The sequence below is a fragment of the Microtus pennsylvanicus genome, chromosome 3 (genome assembly GCF_037038515.1).
Source record: "Microtus pennsylvanicus isolate mMicPen1 chromosome 3, mMicPen1.hap1, whole genome shotgun sequence".
In the NCBI taxonomy this organism is placed as follows: Eukaryota; Metazoa; Chordata; class Mammalia; order Rodentia; family Cricetidae; genus Microtus; species Microtus pennsylvanicus.
In genome coordinates, this window is record NC_134581.1 from 141438819 (window position 1) to 141463240 (window position 24422).

The 24422-nt window shown below is 42.5% G+C and overlaps 1 protein-coding gene across 2 annotated transcripts in view; it reads right to left on the reverse strand.

Moving 5' to 3' along the window:
* Positions 1-633: 633 nt before the first annotated feature.
* Melk (maternal embryonic leucine zipper kinase) overlaps positions 634-24422 on the reverse strand; it is a 70076-nt gene continuing 46287 nt past the window's right edge. Inside the window, exons 12-18 of one of the 2 annotated variants that reach the window (XM_075967318.1) lie at positions 20613-20732; positions 15810-15920; positions 12309-12540; positions 8794-8887; positions 7468-7636; positions 4085-4188; positions 634-1205 (exon numbers count right to left, since the gene is read on the reverse strand). In XM_075967318.1, coding sequence (XP_075823433.1) covers positions 1028-1205; positions 4085-4188; positions 7468-7636; positions 8794-8887; positions 12309-12540; positions 15810-15920; positions 20613-20732 — 1008 coding nt within the window. In that variant the 3' untranslated portion in view covers positions 634-1027. The remainder of the gene's footprint in view (positions 1206-4084; positions 4189-7467; positions 7637-8793; positions 8888-12308; positions 12541-15809; positions 15921-20612; positions 20733-24422) is intronic. The other variant, XM_075967319.1, reaches the window with a different exon arrangement.

Consider the following 24422-nt stretch of genomic DNA (forward strand, 5'->3'; position numbering starts at 1 on the left):
TCTGTCTAGTGTATCCCTGTTGGTTTGTCAAGAATAAACACTGTTTTTTCCAAGACATCATTTCTACCTTCGATCATGTGTCAATACTGAAAACATCTGGCTGGCCCTCACGGCAGATTCTGAACTCCCTGGTTTACTAGGCAGCACCAGCTTCAGCTCCAGAAGCACGGGCCTGGAAGCCCTCAGTGAATGTTTATTGAATAAATGAATGACAAAACACTCCCTCACTACTGACCAGAAACAGTGCTATTTTTCCTCCAACTAGTTTAATTGGTAAAATCCATACAAATGTAACTTGAGTTCTGTCCTTTAGAGACCAATAAAATGAAATAAAAATACAAATTTGGGGCCAATGTTGAGTCTTAGGGAGATTACCATAAAGTAACATTTCATGGGGCCTGCAGTTTGGATACTTATCATTGTTGACTGGACATACTTACTGAAGTCAATACGCTTTTATACCACATATTAAATGTGTTGTTTAACTCTGGTAACCACAGCTGTGACTTAGTTAACGATCTCAATAAATCCTACTTAAATCAGAGACAGGAAAAAATTATGCAAATGAATTCTTATCTGTTTTTCTGCCCAAGGCATATTTGATAACAGATAAAACACACTCCAAATAGTCTACTTAACAGTCAGCAAGCCATTTGAGGTTTTATTCCAATCAAAATTAGATACAAAGAGAAGCCTGGTATATTCACAAATGGTTTTAGTGCAGAAAGAAATTGTACATCAGAATGAGTCACAGGAAGAGCTGGCATCCCTATGGAAGTGAACAGAGAACAATCAAGTTACAAACACACCAAGTCACATGATTTAGAAAGAGTAATAAAGAATGACAGAAGGGTTGGCTGCCTCAAATTCAATCATAAAATAACATTTTTTGTTGAAAAGACAAAAAGGTCTTGGTCTTGAAAACAGTTATTTAGAAATGAGCTTGCAGTTCCAACCAGTCATAGGGTCTCTCGTGCACCAACACGCCATCCTCGCTCATCCAGGCAGGAAGAAAGGCATCCATTATTTACATCTTGCAGCTAGACAGGATATCTTCCACCAATCTCTTGTAGACCCAAGCATCACCCTTAAGCCGATGCCTCCTGATGCCCACCACGTCCGGTTTCTGGAGCTGGCACACTTCTAATTCAAACTGCATTGTCACTTTGCCAAAATCAGACTGCGTTTGACACTTTAGTGTGTAACTGAAAAACATTAAGATAGCAGGTAGTCAGCGAGCCATAGTGTTCCGGATAATGTAAGAGTTTTCTAGACTTCTAAGCGCTGGCGGGAAGTGAGCCATTATTTCACTGGAAACAATAAATTCTCCATACAGTTTCCAACTGTCCTAGCTATGCTGTGGGGATGAGGTGTGACCGTGTTTTCTCAGATGAGCGATGATCCCAAGAGTAAGGTATGAAAACCTGACCAGCATTCTCCCTCAATCACAGAAAAGTCCTTCTTAAATAGTTGGACAGAGTAGGCATACCTGGGACACCTGGCATGTCTTTATATGGCCTTTTTCAACAGGAATGTGAGGTCATTTCCACAATATTCCCAACAAAGGAAAACGAGGGAGATTTAGAACATTCTTACCTCTGAAACTTGTGACTTTTACTTAAAGAAAGCTGAAGCAACCAACCCTCTGGAAAGAGATCCGCTTCATCCAGGGGGTGGAGGCTCGCACCTTTAGTTCCAGCACTCGGGAGGCAGAGGCCCGAAGATCTCTGAGTTCAAGGCCAGCCTAGCCTACAGAGCTAGTTCTAGGACAGGCTCCAAAGCCACAGAGAAACCCTGTCTCAAAAGGGGGGAAAAATCTGCCTTGAAGACTTTTCTCATACAAGTTTAGAAACTATGACTGCTAGCTGTAACACTTTCCAGCAAAAATAAGAGCAGGAAAACAGTGTGCCACCATGCTGGAAGCATAGGGCATATGTGGTCAAAGCTGCCAGGTTCCCTTCCCTGGCAACACAAAATAGGGCTTTGACTATGAAAGTGGCATGGACTGAATTCATATAAACATAATTAATTACTTTACATTTTAGAGCTATGTCTTACTGATCTTCAATAAATAAGAACACAACCACTTGGGTTTCTTTTAAATTTAAGTTCTCTAAATATTTAAGCATTTATGTACTTATTATATTTAGGCACTGTTCCTCAGAAGTATGACAATTTGGGGGATTTTTGAGACAGGGTTTTGCAGGCCTGGGTTCCCAGAACTTGGGAGCTACAGGAGATTTCTCTCAAAAATAAAACAAAACAAACAACAAACAAAAAAGATAGTATCTTTCCATATAGCCCAGAGGAGCCTGGAACTTTCTATATCCTTTAGGCTAGCCTCATATGAGAAAAGTCATGCATGTACCACCAGGCAAAACTAAAACTGTTTTTATTATTTATTATGAAACTTCACAAACATTCTTTGTCTTACTCAGTTACACCGAGTTTGAGAAAAGGGTAAAATATCTTAGAAATAAGCAGCCAGAATCAGAAATGTCAAAAGGAACATCCTAGGTACAAGTCTACAGGAAGGGAAAGAATAGTTTAGCTCTGTAAAGACAAATCCATCCTCCTGGAAGACTAAAAACCATAACAGCACTGAGAAGCCGAACACTGTTTTTTACTTCATCACAAGGTAAAAGCGACCAGACAGTAACAGATCAGAGTGGGTTGGACCATTCTAGTTGCTCCCAATGTCAAGTCAAATCACCAGTTGGATTTCAGCTAATGGTCTGTTGTTGAACCACATGCCAAAGGAGAGACCAGCACAGGCCTGTGAGAGTCAGCCAGAGCTTCTGGGACCAGAGAAACAGTACCACACACAAGCAGCACTAAGCAGGAGTTAGACAAACATGTTCTAATGAGGCTGAAGGAAAAATGCAAGAGCTCACACAGGTGACCTATCTACATATCTATCTATATACGGTGATACATTCACAAAGGATTGTCTTTAAAATATTACTCAGGCATGGCCATGGTGGCACAAGCCTGTAATCCCAGTGTTTCAGAGGTGGAGGCAGGAAAATCACAAGTTCAAATCCACCCTGGACTAGTCAATTGCATTCCAGATCAGCCCAAGATAACCTAGAACTTAGGGTGCAAAGTAGGAGAATTGAAAGTTGAGACCAGCCTGGACTACAGTACAAGGTCCTGTCTCAAAAAAGTAAACAAGGAAACAAAAAAAAAATCAAATTCTATATAGATTATCCTGTCTGCATGCTTTTGGTAAATTTAATAAACAGTACACACAGCTATATAATAAAGGGATTTTAGAAGCTGGTGCGATAGCATGCTTGTAATCCAGTGCTTGAGAGACTGAAGCCACCCAGATCAGAAGATCTATAGTAAGGCTGTTTCAAATAAATGAATAGGGTTGAAGAGATGGGCTCAGTGGTTAGGGCTGCTCTTTCAGAAGACCCCAGTCCAATTCTCAGCATCCACACCGCAGCTTACAATGATTGATATATATATATATATATATATATAGTTCCAGGGGATCTGATGCCCTCTTCTGGCCTCTGCAGGCACCAGGCATACATGTGATTCACATATATACATGCAGGCAAAACATCAATGCACATAAAATAAAAACTAAAATCAAAATAAATAAGTCATTTAAAAGACACAATTGGTGAAATTCTTAGAAGCAGGAACAATTTGCATGCTCAGAAGAGACCAGGCTACTCAGATCATGAGATTACACCACGAAGCTTCTGACAGCTCACCCAGCAGGGACATTCAGCTGAATTAACTCCTTAACCCACTGAAAACTAACTCCAAAAGATAGTTGGTCGAAGAGAAGCATTCTACAAACTTCCACATGTCCAATGTGTCTCAATGATTAAGATTACAACTGGAAAATGCTATAACAAAGCAGAAAATTAAAGGACCTAGAGGATTGTCCTAAAATAAATGGAAGCCCAGAGTTCTCAATTCTGAGATGAAGCCTAATCTTGAAAGTGGAGACCATGAGTGCTTTCAGCTTAAAAGGAGATCAACTACGAACAGTGGCGCTAGCCCCGCTCTGGAGAGGGACGCGGTGGGAGGGAGTGAACAGCAATGGCGGCAGTGAACGACTCACCCTTTCTGTACAAAGTCCACGTGCTTCTTGGGGAGCACAGCCATTATTTCATTCAGGAGCTGGTCAGGGTTCAGCAGTTTGGTTGTCGTCACATTATAGTGCAGCTGAGAGAGAAGAGAGGTGGAGTCAGCCACGCTGACACAAAAGCCCAATGCTAACTCCTTTTCAAATGGGAACTCTTCAAGAAAACGCTGGAAGAACAGACCACCGAGCCAGCTGCTTTACCACAGCAGTGGGGACTCAAGGGAAGATGTCTTCATCAGAAACTATTGTATTATTCCCATTAAAAAAAAATGTACCAGGCATGGTGATGCAAGCCTTTAATAATAGGAGGCAGAGACAGGCAGATCTCTTTGAGTTCAAGGCCAGCCTGATCTAAAAAGCAAGTTCCAGGACAGTCAAGACTACATAGAGAAACACTGTGTCCAAAAACAAAGTGTGTGTATAGATCCGATGTGTGTGGCAAGCACGGGAGAGCCACTGTGAGGTCAGAGCAGGACTGCATAAAGCTGCTTCTCTTCCCCTTACGTGAGGTCAGGGATTGAACACCTTTACCCACTGAGCTATCTCATCAGCCTCATGTCAATTTTACATGCTCATTTTCCTTTCTTACCAATTTTTAAGTTGCATTTCAGTGTGTGTGTTTGTACGTGTGCATGTGTACACACAGTTCTGGCTTTAGAGTCAACAATACAGGAAAGGCGTTGTGGAATCTCTCTCCATGGCAAGGAAAGCTACTGAGGTCAGGCATGTCAGGGGTGTCCCTACATGGAGGTCCAGAGAGGCCACTGTGTGAAGCTGTGCAGGTGAAGCCTGGCTTGTGTTATAGACCCCAAGATGCTGGAGATGCCAGAGTGGTGGGATGCCTGCCCAGGAGAGCTGCTAACAGGGAGTGTGCTGAAGCTAGCAAGGCTAAAAGGAACTGAGTTCTAAGAGCGCTCTGACATCAGACGTGGAGATGCAGAATTTGGAGTTTGCCTTGCTGGTTTTTGGTCTTTGTGTAGAATTTCCTCGCTATGTTCCCTTTCCTTCATACAATGAATGGTACATTCTGTGCCACTGTATATTGGAAGTATGTGATCTGCTTTTTATTTTGACTTTACATGGGGTAACAATTAAGAGATTGCATGAGTCTCAGAAGAGGCTTTGAACTTTGGACTTTTAAACAATGTTGAGACTGTGATAGACCATGGAAACTGTTGAATATGGACTAAACACATTTTTTCATTATGACATGGCTACAAGCCTCTGGGGGTCTGAAAAAGAATGGGCCCCCAGAGGCTCTTATATTTGAATGTTTAGTCACCAGGGAGTGGAACTATTTGAAAAGATTATAAGGATTAGGAGGAGGTGTAGCCTTGATAGAGAAGTTGTCACTAAAAATAGTCCTTGAGATTTCAAAAGCCCAAGCCAGGCCCAGTAGCTCTCTTTTTCCCTGAGCCTGCAGATCAGGATGTAGATCACAGCTACTGCTCCAGCATCTGCTTGCTATGCCTGCCGCCATGCTCCTCACCATAATCATAATAGACTAAACCTCTGAAACTGTAAGCTAGCCCCCAGTTAAACACTTCCTTTTATAGGAGGTGCCTTGGTCATGGTGTCTCTTCACAGCATTAAAACAGTGACTGAGACACTGCTAACAGCTTGTTTCTTTTCCTTTCCCCACCAAGTATATTGTCTACACCAATAGATTACACTCTTTAAAAGTGTAACAGGGTTATTAAGCAAGATGCAAACCTCTTAGCCAGACCCTTAACGACCTTCCAGCCCGTCTGCCCAAGCTGTCACTCCCCATTTTCCTTACACATACTACAACTCAAAGTTCAAACTAAGACTTCCAAAATGGCTCAGTGAGTAAAAGTACTTATTCCCAAGGTAGATGGGCTGAACTCAACCCCCAGGATCCACGTGGTGGAAAAGAAACCAGACTCCTATAAGTTGTCCTCTGATCTCCATGTGGTATGCATGTGCACACACAATAAACAACTGTTTCTAAAAATTTCAATTCATTTCCCATGCATGCAAATATTTCATGAGAACCTATAAAAGTATCTATGTGTCAGGGACTACTCTTTATTGTACCAGAAACAGGACAACTAAGCTCAAGTCTCCAAACCTGAAGGCAGCTCTTAATTTCTCTTAGCATATATGTATTTCTCATGGATCCCATGCTTCCCTATCTCTACGTTGTCCTGTGATCACTATCTGTGGTTCTGAATTATATGAAATACATGTTCTCTGAAGAGGGTGACTAAATCACCTCTGCATTCTTTGAAAAAAAATCATTTTTAGGTTTTTATGTGTATGACTGCTTTGTCTGCATGTCTATACACCACATGTGTGCCTAGTGTCTACAGAGGCCACAAGAGGGCAACCTATCTTCTGAAACTGGAATTATGGATGTTTGTGAACCACCATATGGGTGCTGGGAACTGAACTCAAGATCTCTACAAGACAACAAACACTCTTAACCACTGTGCCTCTCCAGGCCACCTCTGCATTCCTAAAGCCCACCAAATAAGAACATGCATGTATTAACTATTCAAAAATGTGTATAAATGAATAGGTAATTTAAAATAGATAATTTTAAAAAACAGTAAATTTATTAGATACACTTCTCTTTATTTTCTCCTATCCATCTAGATATCTATCTATCCATCTATCCATCCAGGTTTTTCTTTTTTCATTTTATTTTTGAAGATTTATTTATTCATTATGTATACAGTATTCTATCTGCATGTATGCCGGCAAGCCAGAAGAGGGCACCAGATCTCATTACAGATGGTTGGGAGCCACCATGTGGTTGCTGGGTCTAGAACTCAGTACCTCTGGAAGAGCAGCCAGTGCTTTGATGCACTGAGCCATCTCTCCAGCCCCACATCTAGCTTTTTTAAAACATAGTTTCTCTGTGTAGCCCTGGCTGAGACCAGGCTGGTCTCAAACTCAGAGATCACCTGCCTCCGCCTCCTGAGTGCTGGGACTAAAGGTGTGCACCACCACTGTCCAGCAATACATTTCTTCTTTTTTTTAAAAATCAAAAGGATGAACTGGCAAGATGGCTCAGTAGGTAAAAGCTCCTGACATGCAAACCTGACATCCTGTGTTAATCCCTGGATCCCACACTGGACGAACGAGCAGCGACACACACACACACGCAGACACACACACACACAGGGAAAGAGAGAAAGAATGGATCAGTGCAACCAGGTGAGGGGGTGGTAGTTGCACATGCTTGTAACCCCAGTATTTAGGAGGCTGAGGAAAGAAGACTGCCCTGGTTTAAGAGCAGCCCGGGATAGAGACCCTGCCAGAGAGCTTGGGGTTAAAGAGACATCTAGTTAAGAGTCAGCTTCTGAACTTTTAATAGACTCTGGACCACTTACCTTGCGCCTTCTTGGACCATCTTTGGCAGAGCCCCTCTTCTTGCTCCTAGTAAATGCAGTAAGAACCTTATCCAGTCCTCTCTCAAGGCTTCCAAACACATTGGTTCCTTTCCTTTTAGGGGTATCCTCCACATGTGCCTGGTTGAGGTCCACGTCCACTGAGCGGCACCTTAAAAACAAACGGAGCACTAGCGCCCCTGTCCTGCTGCCCTCGCGGCTCCTGAGCCTGTCCCTCTACATGCCCAAGGGCTGGCTGCAATCGAGTGACAGAGCCAAAGCACCTCAGTCCTCTCTGGGAGGGGAATAAAGCCATCTCCCACCAAACTACTTACCCTTTCGTTTCTGTTTATTTATTTGGGAGATAGCAGGGATTGAACCTAGGTCCTTATTTATACTGGAAAAGCATTCTACAATAAGCTCTATCCACACTCTTCTTTTTATCTTTTATTTTTGTGACAGGTTCATTAAGTTACTCAGGCTGGCCTTGAACTTGCAGTCCTTCTACCTCAGTCTCCCAAGTAGCTGGGATTCCAAGTCTATGCCAAGGCTCAGCTCTTTCACTTTTTTATTCAACTCAAACATAGAAACATGCAAATATCAGAACAGTGAACATTCACCTGTCCTCCTAGGGTCAACCATTACTAATATTTGGCCAATGGCTTTCTCTGTGTATACAGACAATACACAGATTCAGTCCCCGTGCACGCCTGCCCACCTCCTGAAGGTATAATACTTTTACTCTGAAACACTTCTGTGTACACCTCCAATGAGTGAAACTATCTTCTTACCCAACCATAATATCAAAGACATTAAAAATAAAAAGATAATAACTGCAGCATATCTAATAGTTTATATTGTACTTCTCCAAATAAATCGTGCATCTAAAAACAACTGAAATGCAAAAAAGGCCTACTTATGCCTTGGGTTTTTCACCTAAGAGAAGTGAGCTGGTTTTCTCTGTAAGCCGAATTAGAGTATTTACCATCCTGGGGAGTGCAACTGTTAGTGCACATCTACCCTCTACCAGCAGAGCCACACAAGCAAGTGGGCCTTGGGGAAGGAAGGCATGGCCATAGGCAGGGAGTCTGTCTTCCAGCTTGCGGTGCTTTAACTTAAGGTGCCAGTCCCACAGCTTATCGGTTTCATTACCCCGCCCCAGGAAGGAGCAACAGTGGCAGTGACCGCGCTCAGCCATAGCCTGTCCTCTAGCAACAGCGGTCCGGCTCCAGCAGCGTCTGTCTCCACTCCCTGTCGGGACTTCCTCATGGGTGAAGAGTAGTCCCATGACCTACACTAAAAATTGGGAGTTTGAAAAGCAACACTTACCGCCTCTCAGGGCTAATGACACCCGTTGTTGTGTCTGCCCCTGTGGAATTCCCTGGTGTTCTGACTGGGGCTTCTCTCAGGCACTGCTTTCTAGCTATTAAAAAAAAATAACAACACAAACCATGTGTAGCTGACAACACCTCAATCAATAATACATACATCACTTTCCTCATTGACTCCAAAATATTGGCACCACTTGGCAAGTAAAATTGCTGGCTCCAATTATGTAAGGAAAATGCTTCCAGATGACCGATGTTAAGAAGGAAATCACCTTGTGCTGTAAAGCATACCTTTAATCTCAGTGCTCAGGAGTGGATGCTCCACAGCTCAAAGCCAGCCTAAGGTGTACAACACCCTGTCTCCAAACAAAACACCCTCAAAAAAATAAATCATTTTGCCTTACATGTAAAGATTTAAAACAAGACATGAACCTCACTGCGAACTAAAGCATACTGAAAAGTGTTAATTCAATTTACAATCCCATTTAATTCCTATTATATAAAGAAATTCATTCCCTTCTAAGTTTGAAAAAAATTAGCATGAGTTTTGTTAATGTGACTGTATCTTTATTCCAGAATTTTACACTTTACCCTAAACAGGGTAGGCATTGGCAGATCTGGTTACCACTAACGGAGCGGCCTTTTGATTTTATGTCTAAAGGTTCTGTTGGCTGGGGAAGGCAGCAGAGTAGGAGAGCACTTGCCTAGCACACCCAAGGCTGTGTTCAATCCCCGGAAAATACACAGACACACAGGTTTTATCTACTTTAGTGGTAACAATGATAATAAACTTTTAAGGGGGGGTTGTTTTGCTTTTAACTAATAAAGTCTATTCTCTTGAGCTTTATAAGAACAACAGTAATTTTTAAAAATCTGTTTTTAAAAAGTCTTTGTATCCTAAGAGAATGTGCTACATATATAGCAGCAGACCTGTGACTACCACTGCCTGGACTACACAGGAGCTGCAAAAGGAATTACCATTCATGTCAAAACAAAACACAAGTAAGATGCACTGGTGGAAGCTCCCAGTTACATCGTCACCCCTTGCACTCTGTTTAAAGACGAACAGCCAATATTCAGCTTTCCACTAACACAGTCTTGCAGGGACAAGATCTGAAAACTACATCTCAAACAACCCACATTTCAAAACCTTTAGAATCAAATTAAAAGCATCGACAATAAAAAAATATAATAAGAAAAGATTTTGTTGCCAAAGGGTTTTTGTTGTTCTGTTTGTTTCTTTTTAGTTTCTGTATGAGGTTGGGGAAACCCTGAGTTGGTAAAGCACTGACTACAGAAACATGGAGACTGGAGTTAAAGTCCTTAGCACACTGCTGGAAAGAAAACCCAGTCTGGATTGGACTGGCATGAACTTCTAATCCCAGCACTGGGGAGACAGAGACAGATGGGTCCCTCAAGTCTGCTGGCCAGCTCAGCCTAACTGGCAAGCCTCAGGACCCACTGAGGTCCTGTCTCAGTAGTGTAGGTGGCTCCTCAGGAATGACACATGCGCTCTCATTCTCTGTCTGTCTCCACCAGGCAAGGTGGTGCTCACCTACAATCCAACAGGACTTTTTTTTAAAAAATATGTATTTATTTATTAAGCATACAGTATTCTTTCTGCGTGTATGCCTGCAGGCCAGAAGAGGGTACCAGATCTCATTACAGATGGTTGTGAGCCACCATGTGGTTGCTGGGAATTGAACTCAGGACCTTTGGAAGAGCAGGCAGTGCTCTTAACCTCTGAGCCGTCTCTCAGCCCCAATCCAACAGGACTTAGAAGTAGAAGGACAGAGAATTCAAGGTCAGGGGGCTGGAGAGATGGCTCAGTGGTTAAAAACATGGTGCTCACCACTCTGATACATATACACACATATATATACAGACATATATGCAGGCAAACACCAATGCAAATAAAATAAAGATAAATAATTAAAAAAAAATAATTCAAGGCCAGCTGGGCAGTGGTGGCGCACGTCTTTGATCCCAGGCAAAGGCAGGTGGATCTGTGAGTTCAAAGCCAGCCTGGTCTACAGAGCAAGCTCCAGGACTGCCAGGGCTATACAGGGAAACCCTATCTCAGAGGGACCAAAAAAAAAAAAAAAAAAAAAAAATTCAAGGTCATTTTCACTTACACCCTCACAATGAGTCTAAGGTTGGCCTGTGCTACATGAGACAGTCTTCAAAAAGCAAAGATAAATAAATTAAAAGACAACACAATTATAGTAAGAGGGGTAACAAAAGAGAAATCTTTGTTGGGGAAAGATGAAATGACAACCACTTGAGATCCTGTAGTTAATTGAGACTAGTGCCACATATAAACACACCTCATCATTCCAAAATGGACTCACGTTTGGAGAAGACTATGTGTTGATGAAATGAAAAACTCATTAACACAATAATGGAACTCTAGCAAATATTTACACAAAATCTTTCACAATGTCGTCACGTACAATGATGACCTCTTGAAGTGGCTGTCAACCCTACTAGCAAACTAGAAGTGCGATGGAAGAAGGGGCTTAACAGAAGTTTACACGGCAACCTCAGCGCTAGGGTTCATTAGGATCTCAATACAGCACAACAGAAGGACATGATTGCTGCAGGGATGATAAATTAGCTGCTGCTGTTAAAACCAACACAGACAATAGATCAAGGTCAATAAAATTGCTTCCAGCTCTAGTTTCTGTCTTCGCTTACAGCACAAAGCCTGCAGGAAACATGACAGAGCTCTCCTGCATACATGAACCGCTTGTCTTAGGGAGACCTGATCCTAGCAAAGTGGCCTTAACACTGGCACAGCAGAATGTGTCCAGATGAGACAGCAGCCAACCATGTGTTCTGAAAGGTCAGTCTAAATAACTGGCGGAGGAAGCCAAGGAAAAGAAGTGTCGTGTGAAGGCTTGGGGGGAGTTACAGACCCCCTGCCTTCTGGACTCTGGCGGCCCTACTGCAGGCAGGACAGCCAGGTTACTAAGAAAGAACCAGATGGTGAGAAGAGCCCAGTAGAAACTCCAGCCTGAGTCATCCTCAGTGGAGTGAAGAGGCTAAGGCTGTACACACAACCTCAGCACTGCACTCCACTCCTGGAGACACGATAAGCTCTACGTTGCTATCCTGTGATGCTGTGATTCAATCACAGATGGGAGAGAGGGGCTGAAGAGATGGCTGAGCAGCTCAGGGTGCTTGTTGTGCTTCCAGAGAGGACCATAGTTTGGTCCCCAGGACCTACATCAGGTGGTGACAAATACCTATAACTCCAGCTCCAGGGGACCCACCACGTCTTTAAGCCTCCTCAGGTAAAATCCTTCCGCCCCTGGCCACACACACTCATAAATGTAAATTACTACAAGTTACACATTGTCTCCAGTTCCACCAATGCCAGTACATATGACGGGAGCTGACCCGCCCTGGAAGCCAGAGTACAAGGCTGGTCACCTCCAGAAGTCAGTGTCCATTACAACAGTAAGAATCACATTTGAACCTTGAGATCTCTGCACACTTTCTCTTAGTAAATACCTTTTTTAGGTGTTGTGTAACTGTTTGGCGAAGTGAGCATTTCTCTCTTATACTGGTTCTTACTAACTGGAGTCCTTGGCTCAGGGCACACAAAGTGCTCTTCATCCTTCACAGCAGACTTGGGAGTGTACACATTCTCTTCGTCCTTTAGTTTATTTGCCAATGCTCTGCATACTGCGGGAGTTGGTGATTGAGATGCCTTACCATTTGACTCTGCCCAATGCTTGGTAACCTGGAGGGAAAGGTATTAAATAAAGCAGACGTAGGAAGAAAAGCCAATTCTTTACTTTATCCTTTAATAAGCAGCAAGTCAACTTGCACCGCTCTTATTAAAATGAAATGCCACCAAAGGACACTGCGGGACAGCGGGACACTTGACAGTGTCTCCAGGTCTCCTGAGCACGGGCAGATCAACATTTTAAGATGGAGTCTTAACACACTTAGGATTCCAGACAACGCTGAGAAGAACCACACATAACCTCCAAGTGATGGTTCTTACGCCCACTTTGCATTGGTTTGACTCTAATATACACCAAAATAAGTTTTCTCAGTGATTAGAAACAAAAAAAAAAAAAAGAATAAGAAAGGAAGGAAAGGACAACTGACTGAATCAGGACCAGAGAGCCTGCACTCTGACCCCGACACCCACGGAAAAGCTGGGCGTGACACAGCAGATTCCTAAAGCACAATGGCCAGCCATTCCAGCCAGTTGGTAAGCTCAGGACTCAATGAGAGACCTGGTCTCAGAAAATAAGGAGGAGAATAACAGAGGAAGATTCCAAATATAGACCTCTGTCCTACACACACACACACGCATGTTCATGCACACATGCACACACATACTTTAATAAAAATAATACGATTACAAACATTTTTTTAAATTTAAGTTGGATGGTACACACTTTAATTCCAACACTCAAGAGGCAGGCAGAACTCTTGAGTTTGAGGTCAGCCTTGTCTACAGAGTGAGTTCCAGGACAGTCAAGGCTACCCAAAGAAATCCTGTCTCCAAAATTAAAAAAAAAGCACAAAGATTTAATTATTTTTATGTTATGAGCATGGGTGTGTGTATGTCCATGCAGCACATGTGTGCTGTGTGCACGAGAGAACAGAAGGCAGCACTGGCCCCCTGTAGCTGGAGTTACAGCCAGTTGTTAGCTGCCATGTGGATACTGGGATTAGAGCCTAGAGCCTCCAGAAAAACAACCACTGCTCGTAACTGCTGAGCCACCTCTCTAGCCTCCACATCAAAACTATTTTAATCCTTTGAAATTTGTAGCTGAGTTTACAAAAAAGTAAAGAAAACCAAACTGAAAACAGAAAGAGGAAGCCAATGTTGAAACTTACTGCCTCCGACAACCTAATCCTAGACAAGCCTGGAAACACGGAGACCTGGGGCCTCTGCAAAGCTCTCAAACAGAGCCAGGAGGGGCTATGGTAAAGCGAAAGACAGTGGAACAGAAACACCCCAGAGGAGTCAGTAAGACGTGTCCGTCTTCGCCTTGGTCCTCAGAGCAAGTGGACAAAGTGTCCTTTAACAACGTGTGAGAAAATGAAGTTGTCATATTAACTCAGGGCCCAAGTTCCACAGTTTAATTACAGACTTAAACTTATGTAGTATAGAAGGCTTCAGTCTACCTTAACCAATACCTTCAGTCCTTAACCTAACTCTCAAAGACTTCCAAGAGTTCAAAGAAAAACAAGCACATATATATTTATACTTATATATTTCCAGTCAGACATGGTGATATTGGTGGTATACCTTTATAATCACAGCTATTCAAGAGACTGAGGGAAGAGGATAACTTGAGTCTAAAGTCTGAGGCTAGTTTGGATAATATAGCAAGATCCTATCAACCAACCAATCAAAATAAACCCAAAATATAAAAGCAACTTGGGCCGGGTGGTGGTGGCACGCGCTTTTAATCCCAGCACTCAAGACGCAGAAGCAGGCAGATCTCTGTGAATTCAGAGGCCAGCCTGTTCTACAGAGCAAGTTCCAGGACAGCCAGGACTACACAGAGAAGAAACCCTGTCTCAAAACAAACAAACAAAAGAACAAGTCTACAAAATACTCTGGTAGATTATAAAGAGCCCCAGAAATTAAAAAAGGATAAAAATTAAAAACTTGGTATATATAAAATAGCAGACTAAGTAAAAATGAAAACGGAATTCTCAAATGGGAAGATAAGTGTAAGGAAATAATTACCTAGAACAGAGCTTATCACAGCGAGCCTCAAATCTGAACCAAGGCATTTCAAGCAACATTCGTGGCTTCCTGTGTATACCTGATGCATTCGTGGTGCACAGTGCACATGCTGACTGCTCAGCATGGAGGCTACAGTGAAATCACAGGATACAATACAGGCGAACACAACCAGGAACACCTTAAACTCATGACATGCTAATGTTAAATTAATCTTTGATCTTTTTATACTCATAAACATTTTGCTGCTGCTAAATTTTTTTCAACTTCAACATTCACATCAACACAACCGCATGAGGCTGGGACTCTAGAGAACTATAGCATAAGGGCAACACCACAATTGACAGAGAATCAACAGAGATAAAATTATTTACAAGAACTATTCAGAAATTCTAGAATTGAGAAGTATAGTAATTTTAATTAGTTGGGCATGGTGGTGTATCCTTTCAATTCAAACCTCAGCAGGCAGAGGAATGAGGGAATCATTGCTGTCTGGGAGCTGCACTGCAAGTTCTAGGGGAGCCAGTACTGCACAGTGATAGTGAGGCCCTGTCAAGAAAGGACAGACAGACAGACACAGAGAAAGATGGGGGCTAAGGGGGATGGGATGGACGCAGAGAGATGACTAACTCATCAGAATAATTCAGTGCTCTCAGGAGCCATTAGATAGGGAGGCAGCAAACTGGAAACAGGTGGATCAAATTACTCTGAAGACCAGAAAGGAGAAAGAATAAAGACACAATGGTAATGGAGCAAAAAAAAAAAAAAAAAAAAAAAAAAATAGAAAAATGGTCCTAAAGTCCCACATATAGTGGAAAACTGTGAACCACACACCAAAAAAGTCCAACAAACTTAAAGGAGGACTAAAACAAAAAGTCAACAGAAGAGGAGAAAAACATCCTTTGCTGCCCTGAATTAAGAGAAAGAATTCATACAAAGGGGCGTGAGTGACTGGGAGAAAGGCAATGGAATTACTGTGTCACAATTTCTGATGGCTCTGTGTTGTCAAACACATAGAGCTAAACACTAAAAAGGGTGGACTTCAACTATTTAACTATGTACAAATTATACTTCATTTAAGAGGGGAGGGGCAATGAAGAGTTCCAAAATGGAATCTTGGTTTTGTTTGAAATCATTGACTTCTCTTTCATTACTATTCCAATAATCTCTCATTAATGTCTTCAGTGGCTTAGAGATTCAACAAATTTATAAGCACGGAACTTGATCTCCTGTAGACTAGATGTGTTTATAATTAAGATACACATTCTGCGTTAAGTAGTAATAAAACTACCCACCTGTGGTGTCTGGGGAGCTGATAAATTATCTTCACACAGTTCAGAGTCTTTCAATCCAGCCACACAGCTATCAGCACTTGCGGTCATATCTTCCAGGCTCAGATTCTTTGACTATTCATTTAAAAGGCAAAAGAAGTTAGCAAAAACAACATCACGATCCAAATTTTACAACAGCACATACCAGGCCCAGGGAGGAACCCTGGAAGCAGGAACAAAGAGACAAGCTAGGTGTTCTCTGGAATATAATTTACGTCGCTTATCACCACTACACAGCAACAGTCGACAGCTCATTTGCAAACTTACAAATAAAGTCCCAATGAAGCAAAAGCTGGGAAGGATGTAACTCCTGACACTGAGCTTCACTTGTAAGAACACGTCACAGGAGCCAGTGCGAGGGCTCGGCAAGTAAAAGCACGTGCCCTGCAGTCCTGGCGACCTGTGTCTGGTCCTAGAACTCACAGAAGTGGAAGAGAACCAAATACACACAGTTGTCCTCTGACCTCCAAACTCACACCCTCCTCTACATAATCACTATGTATACCCACCCCAACACAAACATTATACACATTCTCAATCAAAATGTTTTTATAATTTTTATTTTATGTATACGTGTATTTTGCTTGCATGTATGTCCATTTACCACATACATGCATGGTGCCTGCAGAGGCTAAGAGGGTATCAGATCCCCTGGAAATGGAGTTACAGACAGTTGTGAGGCACCATGAGGTGCTGGGAATCAAACCTGGCTCCTCTAAAAAAGCAGCCAGTGCTCTTAACCACTGAGTCACCTCTCCAGTTCCAGAAATAAGTAAATTTTTTAAAAATATTTATTTATTTATTTATTTATTATGTATACAATATTCTGTCTGCGTGTATGCCTGCAGACCAGAAGAGGGCACCAGATCTCATTACAGATGGTTGTGAGCCACCATGTGGTTGCTGGGAATTGAACTCAGGACCTTTGGAAGAGCAGGTAATGCTCTTAACCACTGAGCCATCTCTCCAGCCCCTGAAATAAGTAAATTTTAAAAGCACACAGCATAGTTCATCATTTCTGCCAGGAGTAAATAAGCTTTACGGAAGACTGTCCACTAACAGGACACTTGGGGCCTATGCTAACACTACCACCAGAATACCTTATTTCCCTTCATCCTTGCCCTACGCAAACTAAGAGTACACTAAACACAGCCTGGAGGCTGAGGTCATGGAGCACTACTCACCATCTCGTTAACCTCAGCAGGCAAGTTTACTTGAATTTTTAAAACCTACATCCCTATACCCAGACTTAGAGCTAATGCAGTTCAAGGCCAAATCTTCTCATATCTACATTACTCAAACAGGCAAGCCTTTTGCCTTCTCTGCCTACTGTGAGAGTTCTCCAGGGCTGCCAATTACTGTCAATGAGAACTCTCTGCATAGAGTGCCAGGCTGAGAAAAATACTGATGTTAAGTTAGGCCCAGTGGGGAAGTTTAGCGCTGTATGGATGATGGCCGGGATGGCACCACCTACAGTAGGCAGTAACTACCACAGCATCTCTGTCTTTCTGTGTGAGCTCCAACACGGAGTAACAGGACAACTTATCGGAACTAGTTCTCTCCTGCCATGTGGGACTGGCTCTCAAACTCAGGCTTCAAGTTTGCCAAGTCCTTTACCCACTGAGCCATCTCCAGTCTACCACTGGATTCGTTCTGCCTCTCTCTTGCTCAAAAGTCAGTGGTTCCCCATGACCTACTCCACAGTCAACCACTGTGACACAGCATTTCAAAGTTCCTCAGAGTTTAGCTCTTCCCCATCAAACAAGTCTGGCCACTGTCACCAGGATACATCAAGCACAATTTGGTACCTGAGCTCTGCTAATTACATTTATTTTACCTCCATCACCTCACTGTGCTCTCTTTTTTGAGTTTCCATTTTTCTAAACTCAAACTCAACTGCTGATCCAGTTGGCTCTCCCAGTGGTGGCCATTCCTACTTTCCAAAGTCCCCACAAACACCCCTTAATCTGGAACTTCCTGACTGAGGTGGAGTCCCTGCGTTCCTATGCATGTGGACTTTGCCTCTGCATGACCACTCCAGAGCTCCCCAAACCTAGGGTTCCTGAACCACCACTGTTGTGATCCCTGAGTCACACTGTACTTATTATCTCACCAGAAGTACCATCAATTGACTGGTAAATTAGAATTATTTATTGTCTGCACACCTTTAATCCCAGCACTGGGGAGGCAGAGGCAGGCGGATCTCTTAAGTTCAAGGCCAGCCTGGTCCACAAGAGCTAGTTCCAGGACAGGCTCGAAAACTACAGAGAAACCCTGTCTCGAAAAACAGAGAGAGAGAGAGAGAGAGAGAGAGAGAGAGAGAGAGAGAGAGAGAGAGAGAGAGAGAGAGAGAGAGAGAGAAAGAGAAAGAGAGAAAGACACACATTATCTATCTGTTATTAAAACTGGTTCACTAGTATGACTGTCCATTATTAGGAAAATATTCACTATTTAGTAGACAGAAGATAAGAATAAATTATCTTCTTAGATATTCCCACTTTGAAACTTTATAGATCAAAGAAGCCATCCACTGAGACCATGCCAACTCAGATACAAAACAGGAGAATGTCCCAAGTATCTTAACTGAGTAAATTAAAATGTTTAGCTAAAGTAACTATTCTAACTGTAGAGGTAAATAATACCTTTCTGTAATTACCCTGATCAAAAAGCCCATATTTTAATGTCCCAAATGGCCCTGAAGGTTGAAAGGATTTGACCAAATTAACAAGAAAGGGAACGGGTTGACTTACTAAGCATATAGACAAAAGACATGGGGTGTTTGCCAGCCTATCAACCCTCCAAACTTAGACAGAGCACCAGCCTGGGAGTGAGACTACCTCACTTCACAAATGTCACACGGTGCCCAACTGCACTGACACTCTAGTCCTGAGCTTGGTCAAGAGATAAAGAAGGGAGAAAAGATAGAAGATACATAAGGTCTAGCAAGATCCTAACATACCCTCAGCTCATGACTGACAGGCAATAAAAAGCAAGCTCTAAAGGAGTTAAAGGAAGCTGCAGACGGAAGATTCAACTAGATCAAGAAAGCAGTGGTCTTAACTTATTTAAAAACAGTATTGAGATCTAAAAGAAAAAAAATGGCCTAATTCAGGTCCATTTGAATTATGTTAAATCTAAAAAGAGGGTCAACTGTGGCTTTTTGTGGATAACAAAGAAACATTTTCTGATTTCTTTTTCCCCATCCTATGATACTAGGGATCAAACCTAGGGCCTCAGGCACGCATGCTAAATGAACACTACCACAGAACAGCTGCTGCCCTAAGGGATGTTTTTCTAATATTGGAGTATTAAACTGAAATCTGAATTAAGTTGAGGAAAGGCTATATTACAAAGTCCACACCCAGACTTAACAAAGTATTCAGACAGTTGTGGTTGCTCATTTTATAGATAGGGTCTCTTTGTAGCCACAGGCAGGCCTGAATTCATATATGTAGCCCATGCAGGCTACGGACAGCAATTCTTCTGCTTCGGTCTACCAAGAGCACAGGTAAATATTAAGCAATGGGAGGATGGGGAGCAGACGCAGAGAAATAGTTTACAGGGTAAAGGTGCTTGTCCTCAAGCCTGAAGACTGGATTCAATGCCCTGAGAAAATCAATTGTCAAAAGCACTCTAATCTCCAGCACGCTGTCTGTCTCTTTGTCTCTCTCTCTCTCACACACACACAAAGAATGTAAAATAAATTTCAACTATGGAAGATAGAATCAAATGGAAACAAATGTGAGCATCTAGGAAGAAGGAGATGTTGCTTACATCTCTGTAAACAAAAAGAATCACAACTTTTCTCATGGAGTGAATTTACATGGCACAAGCTATAGTAACTACAGAAACCTAATTCCCAACAGTAACATAAACATGAAAGTGTTTATATTAGAACGCATCATGACATATGAGACATAATATATCACGTATTCACAGGCCTGACCCACTTTAAAGCCCTGTATTTACAAGGGCAAGCAGAGACAGGACAGATACACTAAAGATTAGTTAAATCTGGGGCCCCAGAGGCAGCTCAGTGATTAACACTGGCTGCTCTTGCAGAGGACCCAGGCTCAACTCCCAGTACCCACAAAGTGACTGACGACTATCTGTAACTCCAGTTACAGTGGATCTGACACCCTCTTCTGGCCTCCGCCAGCCCCAGGCACACACAATGGTAGACACACACACACAACCACTCATTCACATAAAAAAGTAAATCTTTGTATTTAAAGATGAACTATATCATCTATAGCTAATAGGTATATGGTAAATCCTACATTTTCTTTTAGTTTATCTATTTCTATAATAATTAGGATGTGCTTTTGTGGAGAAAAAAAAAGGGCAGAGGAAGAGAAGAAGTGGCTTTTTAGTTTAGTTTGTTTGTTTTTCATGACAGGATTCTCTATGTAGCTCTGGCTGTCCTGAAACTTGCTCTGTAGACCAAGCAGGCCTCAAACTCAGAGATCCACCTGCCTCTGCCTCCCAAGTGCTGGGATTAAAGGCGTGTGCCACCACCGCCAGTCTAGAGGAACTTCAAACTTTGAGAGTTCAAGTTCAGAACTCCCATTTTTCTCTTCAAGAATGTTTACAACAATTGAAATGAGCTCAGTGGTAGAGTGCTTGCCTCAAATGTGCAAGGCCCAGGGTTCAATCCCAGGGCTGCAGAAGAAACAAAGTTTTCTTGTGTCTGGCTTGCTGATACCCATGACAAGTCGCTCATAACAAGACTGCTGGTAAGATGAACACAGGGGTCAAAGAACTTGCCTTTGGAGTGGCGCTGGAGGTCCCACAGGAGAAAGAGGGAAGCTGTAAACGAGCTGGCTTCCCTCGAGACTTCTTGGCAAGAAGCAGAAGGTAGGTGGCTGTGAGGTGATCATACTGCCACTGAAGGAAAAAGAAGTCAGGCAGTTAAGATACTTGCAGTACATGAGGAAATAGTATTCTATTTAAAAATTTTTTTCAATCCAATAGGCATTCAGAATTTTAAGTCAGGGGGCTGGAGAGATGGCTCAGTGGTTAAGAGCATTGCCTGCTCTTCCAAAGGTCCTGAGTTCAATTCCCAGCAACCACATGGTGGCTTACAACCATCTGGAATGAGGTCTGGTGCCCTCTTCTGGCCTGCAGACATACACACAGACAGAATATTGTATACATAATAAATAAATAAATAAATAAATAAATAAATATTTTTTTTAAAAAAAAGAATTTTAAGTCAATAGCTTTGCAGAGACATGGTATTTAACATACCTCTATACCTAAAACTGTCTTGCACAAAAAGAATTCTAAACACCTTAAAAGCTATTCTGTTACCAATTTCATATAAGTTAATTTCCTTAGTAGTTCTAATTGTTTTATCTTCAGGTGCTTTCCATAGAATTCTTACTATGGAAAAAAGAATTCTGCTCTGTTATAACATCTTACCTACACACATCTTACTTCTCCTCCTCTGGTAATTTTTAAACAAATCATTTCAAGTTTACATCATTGAGTTTATAAGTAATTTTCACAACTAAATAGGGTCAATGTTCTAAACATTTCATTGCTATGCTGATGCAACCATTCAAAATAGAGAGCAAGAGTTGGCCAAAACGGTACTGGGGACCCTGCCACATCAATGGTTAACTGTTTAATTGTGAGATGTAGGGCTTAGAAAGTAGTTCAATCCGTCTAGCACAAACAAGACCCTAGTTCAATCCCTAGCAGCACTAAGTAAAAGTAGACAAGATGTAGGGAAGTGGTACCCAGGGTATCTGGGACAGGAACAGTGAGGCAGCCAGAACACTGGCTATTTACTAAGCACTACATACATATTTTAACATCTTAATAACAGCCATACTGACTAGTTGTAAGTCCAGCAGCCAATCCAAACAGCAAAAGACAAAAAGATGCAAAAACAGAGTGTAATGGTCTGTCCTGTCCCTTTAAGAGACAAGCCCCGCCCACTCTCTCCTCTTCCACAGCTGAGACAGGCATATCTTCCTGCCTGCCTGCAGCCCAAGCCCTCTCCCTTTCTGTGTCTCTCTCTGTCTCTCTCCCTTCTCCGGAATTTTCCTTCCCCTCCACCCGTTTCTCTTTCTCTCCCTGACTCTCTCTCTATCCTCCCTTCTCTTTCCCTCATTTCCCTTCCCTTCCATAACCCACTAAATAAATATCCAACTTCACTCTGCATGGCGTGCCTATCCATCTCAGACCCATTGGCCCTCAGGGCCTGTGGGTCACTCGGGGGCTCCCTAGCTGCCTTCATGACCCACCGTGGTCTCGTGCCTGCTGCCCACTGCCACCAGTAAGGGACCTGTGGGGGTCTGCGGCGTTTTATTTTTACCATTACACAGAAGAGTAAGAAAGATTCGGCATTCTTGTTTCCTTTTTGTTGTTGTAGAACTGTCATTCCTAAAATTTATTTAAGCTCATCACTCTTTCTAATTCTCCCACAAATTCTAGTGTTCTCATCTCTCAACATTCATGGTACATCAGCTAACCTACCTTCTCCCTTCTCCTAGAGACATACCCCAGTATTAGCATTCCATGTGCCACCTGTCTAGCAACGTTTTCTCCTCCGTTCTACAAGTACCCTTACTTCCCTAGATCCAAGCATTCTGTCATGATTGACACTCTCAAGGTAGAAACCATCCTCCAGTAACTTCCTGAGGGTTGACAGGAGGTAAGTGTCTTAACACCTCGCCTGTCTGATATATGACAGCATTCTAGCCTTATGCTTGATTCTGGTTTGGTCAAGTAAAGTTAAAGACCAACAATAATTTTCATGGTTTAGGAGGCACTATTCCTCTTGATTGTGATGTAGCTATTTTTAAAAGATCTCCCTAACTCTCATGACTTTGACTATAGTCTCTGAAAACATTCATGGTCCTTCCCAGCTTTCTGAAATTCCACTAGAAGAGGCATTAATTGGTACATATGTTTTTATCCTGTATGCTAACTCCTGGTTAATGTGTCGTTTTCTTTAGTGGTTCTTCCCCCTTCACTATTTAACCTTCCTCAGCCTTCTATTACTATTAATAGTAACGTATATGGTGTATCTTCTATTACTATTAATAGTAACGTATATGGTGTGTCTTCTATTACTATTATTAGTAATGTATATGGCATGTCTTTCTTACCTTTTCTTTTGTCTCTGGGTCCTACTTTTGAAAACATCACCTTAACTTTATTTTCAAACATTTCTACCAAGCTTTTCATTCCTAGACAGTTTAAGAGTTACAAAGGCTAGTGCTTAGAACACTGATTATGAGCCAGGCGGTGGTGGCACACCTTTAATCCCAGCAGGCAAATCTCTGAGTTCAAGGCCAGCCTGATCTACAGCCTGAGTTCCAGGACAGCCAACTTTTAAGTTTGAAAACCACAGAGAGTTTTGAGAGGATACCATTTGAAAGACTTTCTCCAATGATGCTGAAACTAATTAAATGTTGCTTTCAAGGGGTAGGTTTTAAACAACTGTCACATTCATTCAAACAACTTTTTTTCCTAGCTAAGATGACATGGTATCTGATATCCTCTGAAATATCCCAGCTGACAAAAGGAGACATGTGCTGAGATATGATCAAAACTGGCTTTTTTTCCTGCCTGTGGTACCAGATCTGAACCCAGGGCTTCACGCATGGGAGGCGAGCACTCTACATTAAGCTATATTCTGCATTAACTGCCTCTCCCATGCAATAAAAAGCTTCTCTGAAGCCAAGTGCAGCACTAATCTTAGACGGTGACCAGGAGCTGGGCTTCTATTCATTTTTTGAGACAGGGTCTCAGAATGCAGCACAGGCTTGCCCAAGTTAGCATCAAATTCCTTGTCTCAACTCCCCCGGTACTGGAATGCGCGGTGGGGTTGGACAGTTCGTGTCTGAGATGGCCCCACACTATAGCAGCACTCCTCCTGCCTCAGCCTTCAGAGGACTGGGATTACACGTGTGAACCACCAGGCCTGGCATTAAATATAATTTTTCATTAAAGGTCATCCCAAAGCAAAAGCATGTAAAAATTTCAAATTTGTACTTAGAGACTAAGGAGCTGCCCCTCTATAAACATCTCCAGAGCCAGTGCACTGCAGCACCCGAGAGCTCTTCTACTTCTCATCGCAAAGCAGCAGCTCTGCTTCAAAACAAACTGTTCAAGGTTTCTACCTGCACGATGGAAAACAGAAAACAAATCCAAAGCACAGGTGACAAAGGACACAGTGTTGAACCAGGAGCAAGGAGAGGTGTAGTCTTGCCATAGTCTCAAGATGAGACTCCGAGCAGCGAATGCCTCTATCGCTAGAAAAAGACCACAGGTTTAGCCTAGATATCAAGGACCCATAAAAAAAAAACCATCCAATATCAGAAATCTTGTCAATGACTTCATAGCATCTGTCCCACACCCTGATGACCAGCACGCTGCTGCAGAACTGTTGAGGAGAAAACTGTGCTATGAGCTGGGCAATAGCAGATGCCTGCAATACCAACACTGGGAAGGCAGAAGCTGGGAAACTGAGGCTCCAGACAAAGGCCAGCCTGGGGCACACAGCAAAACTGTGTGTGCACGCATGCACGTACATGAGAGAGAGACAGACAGAAGGAAAGA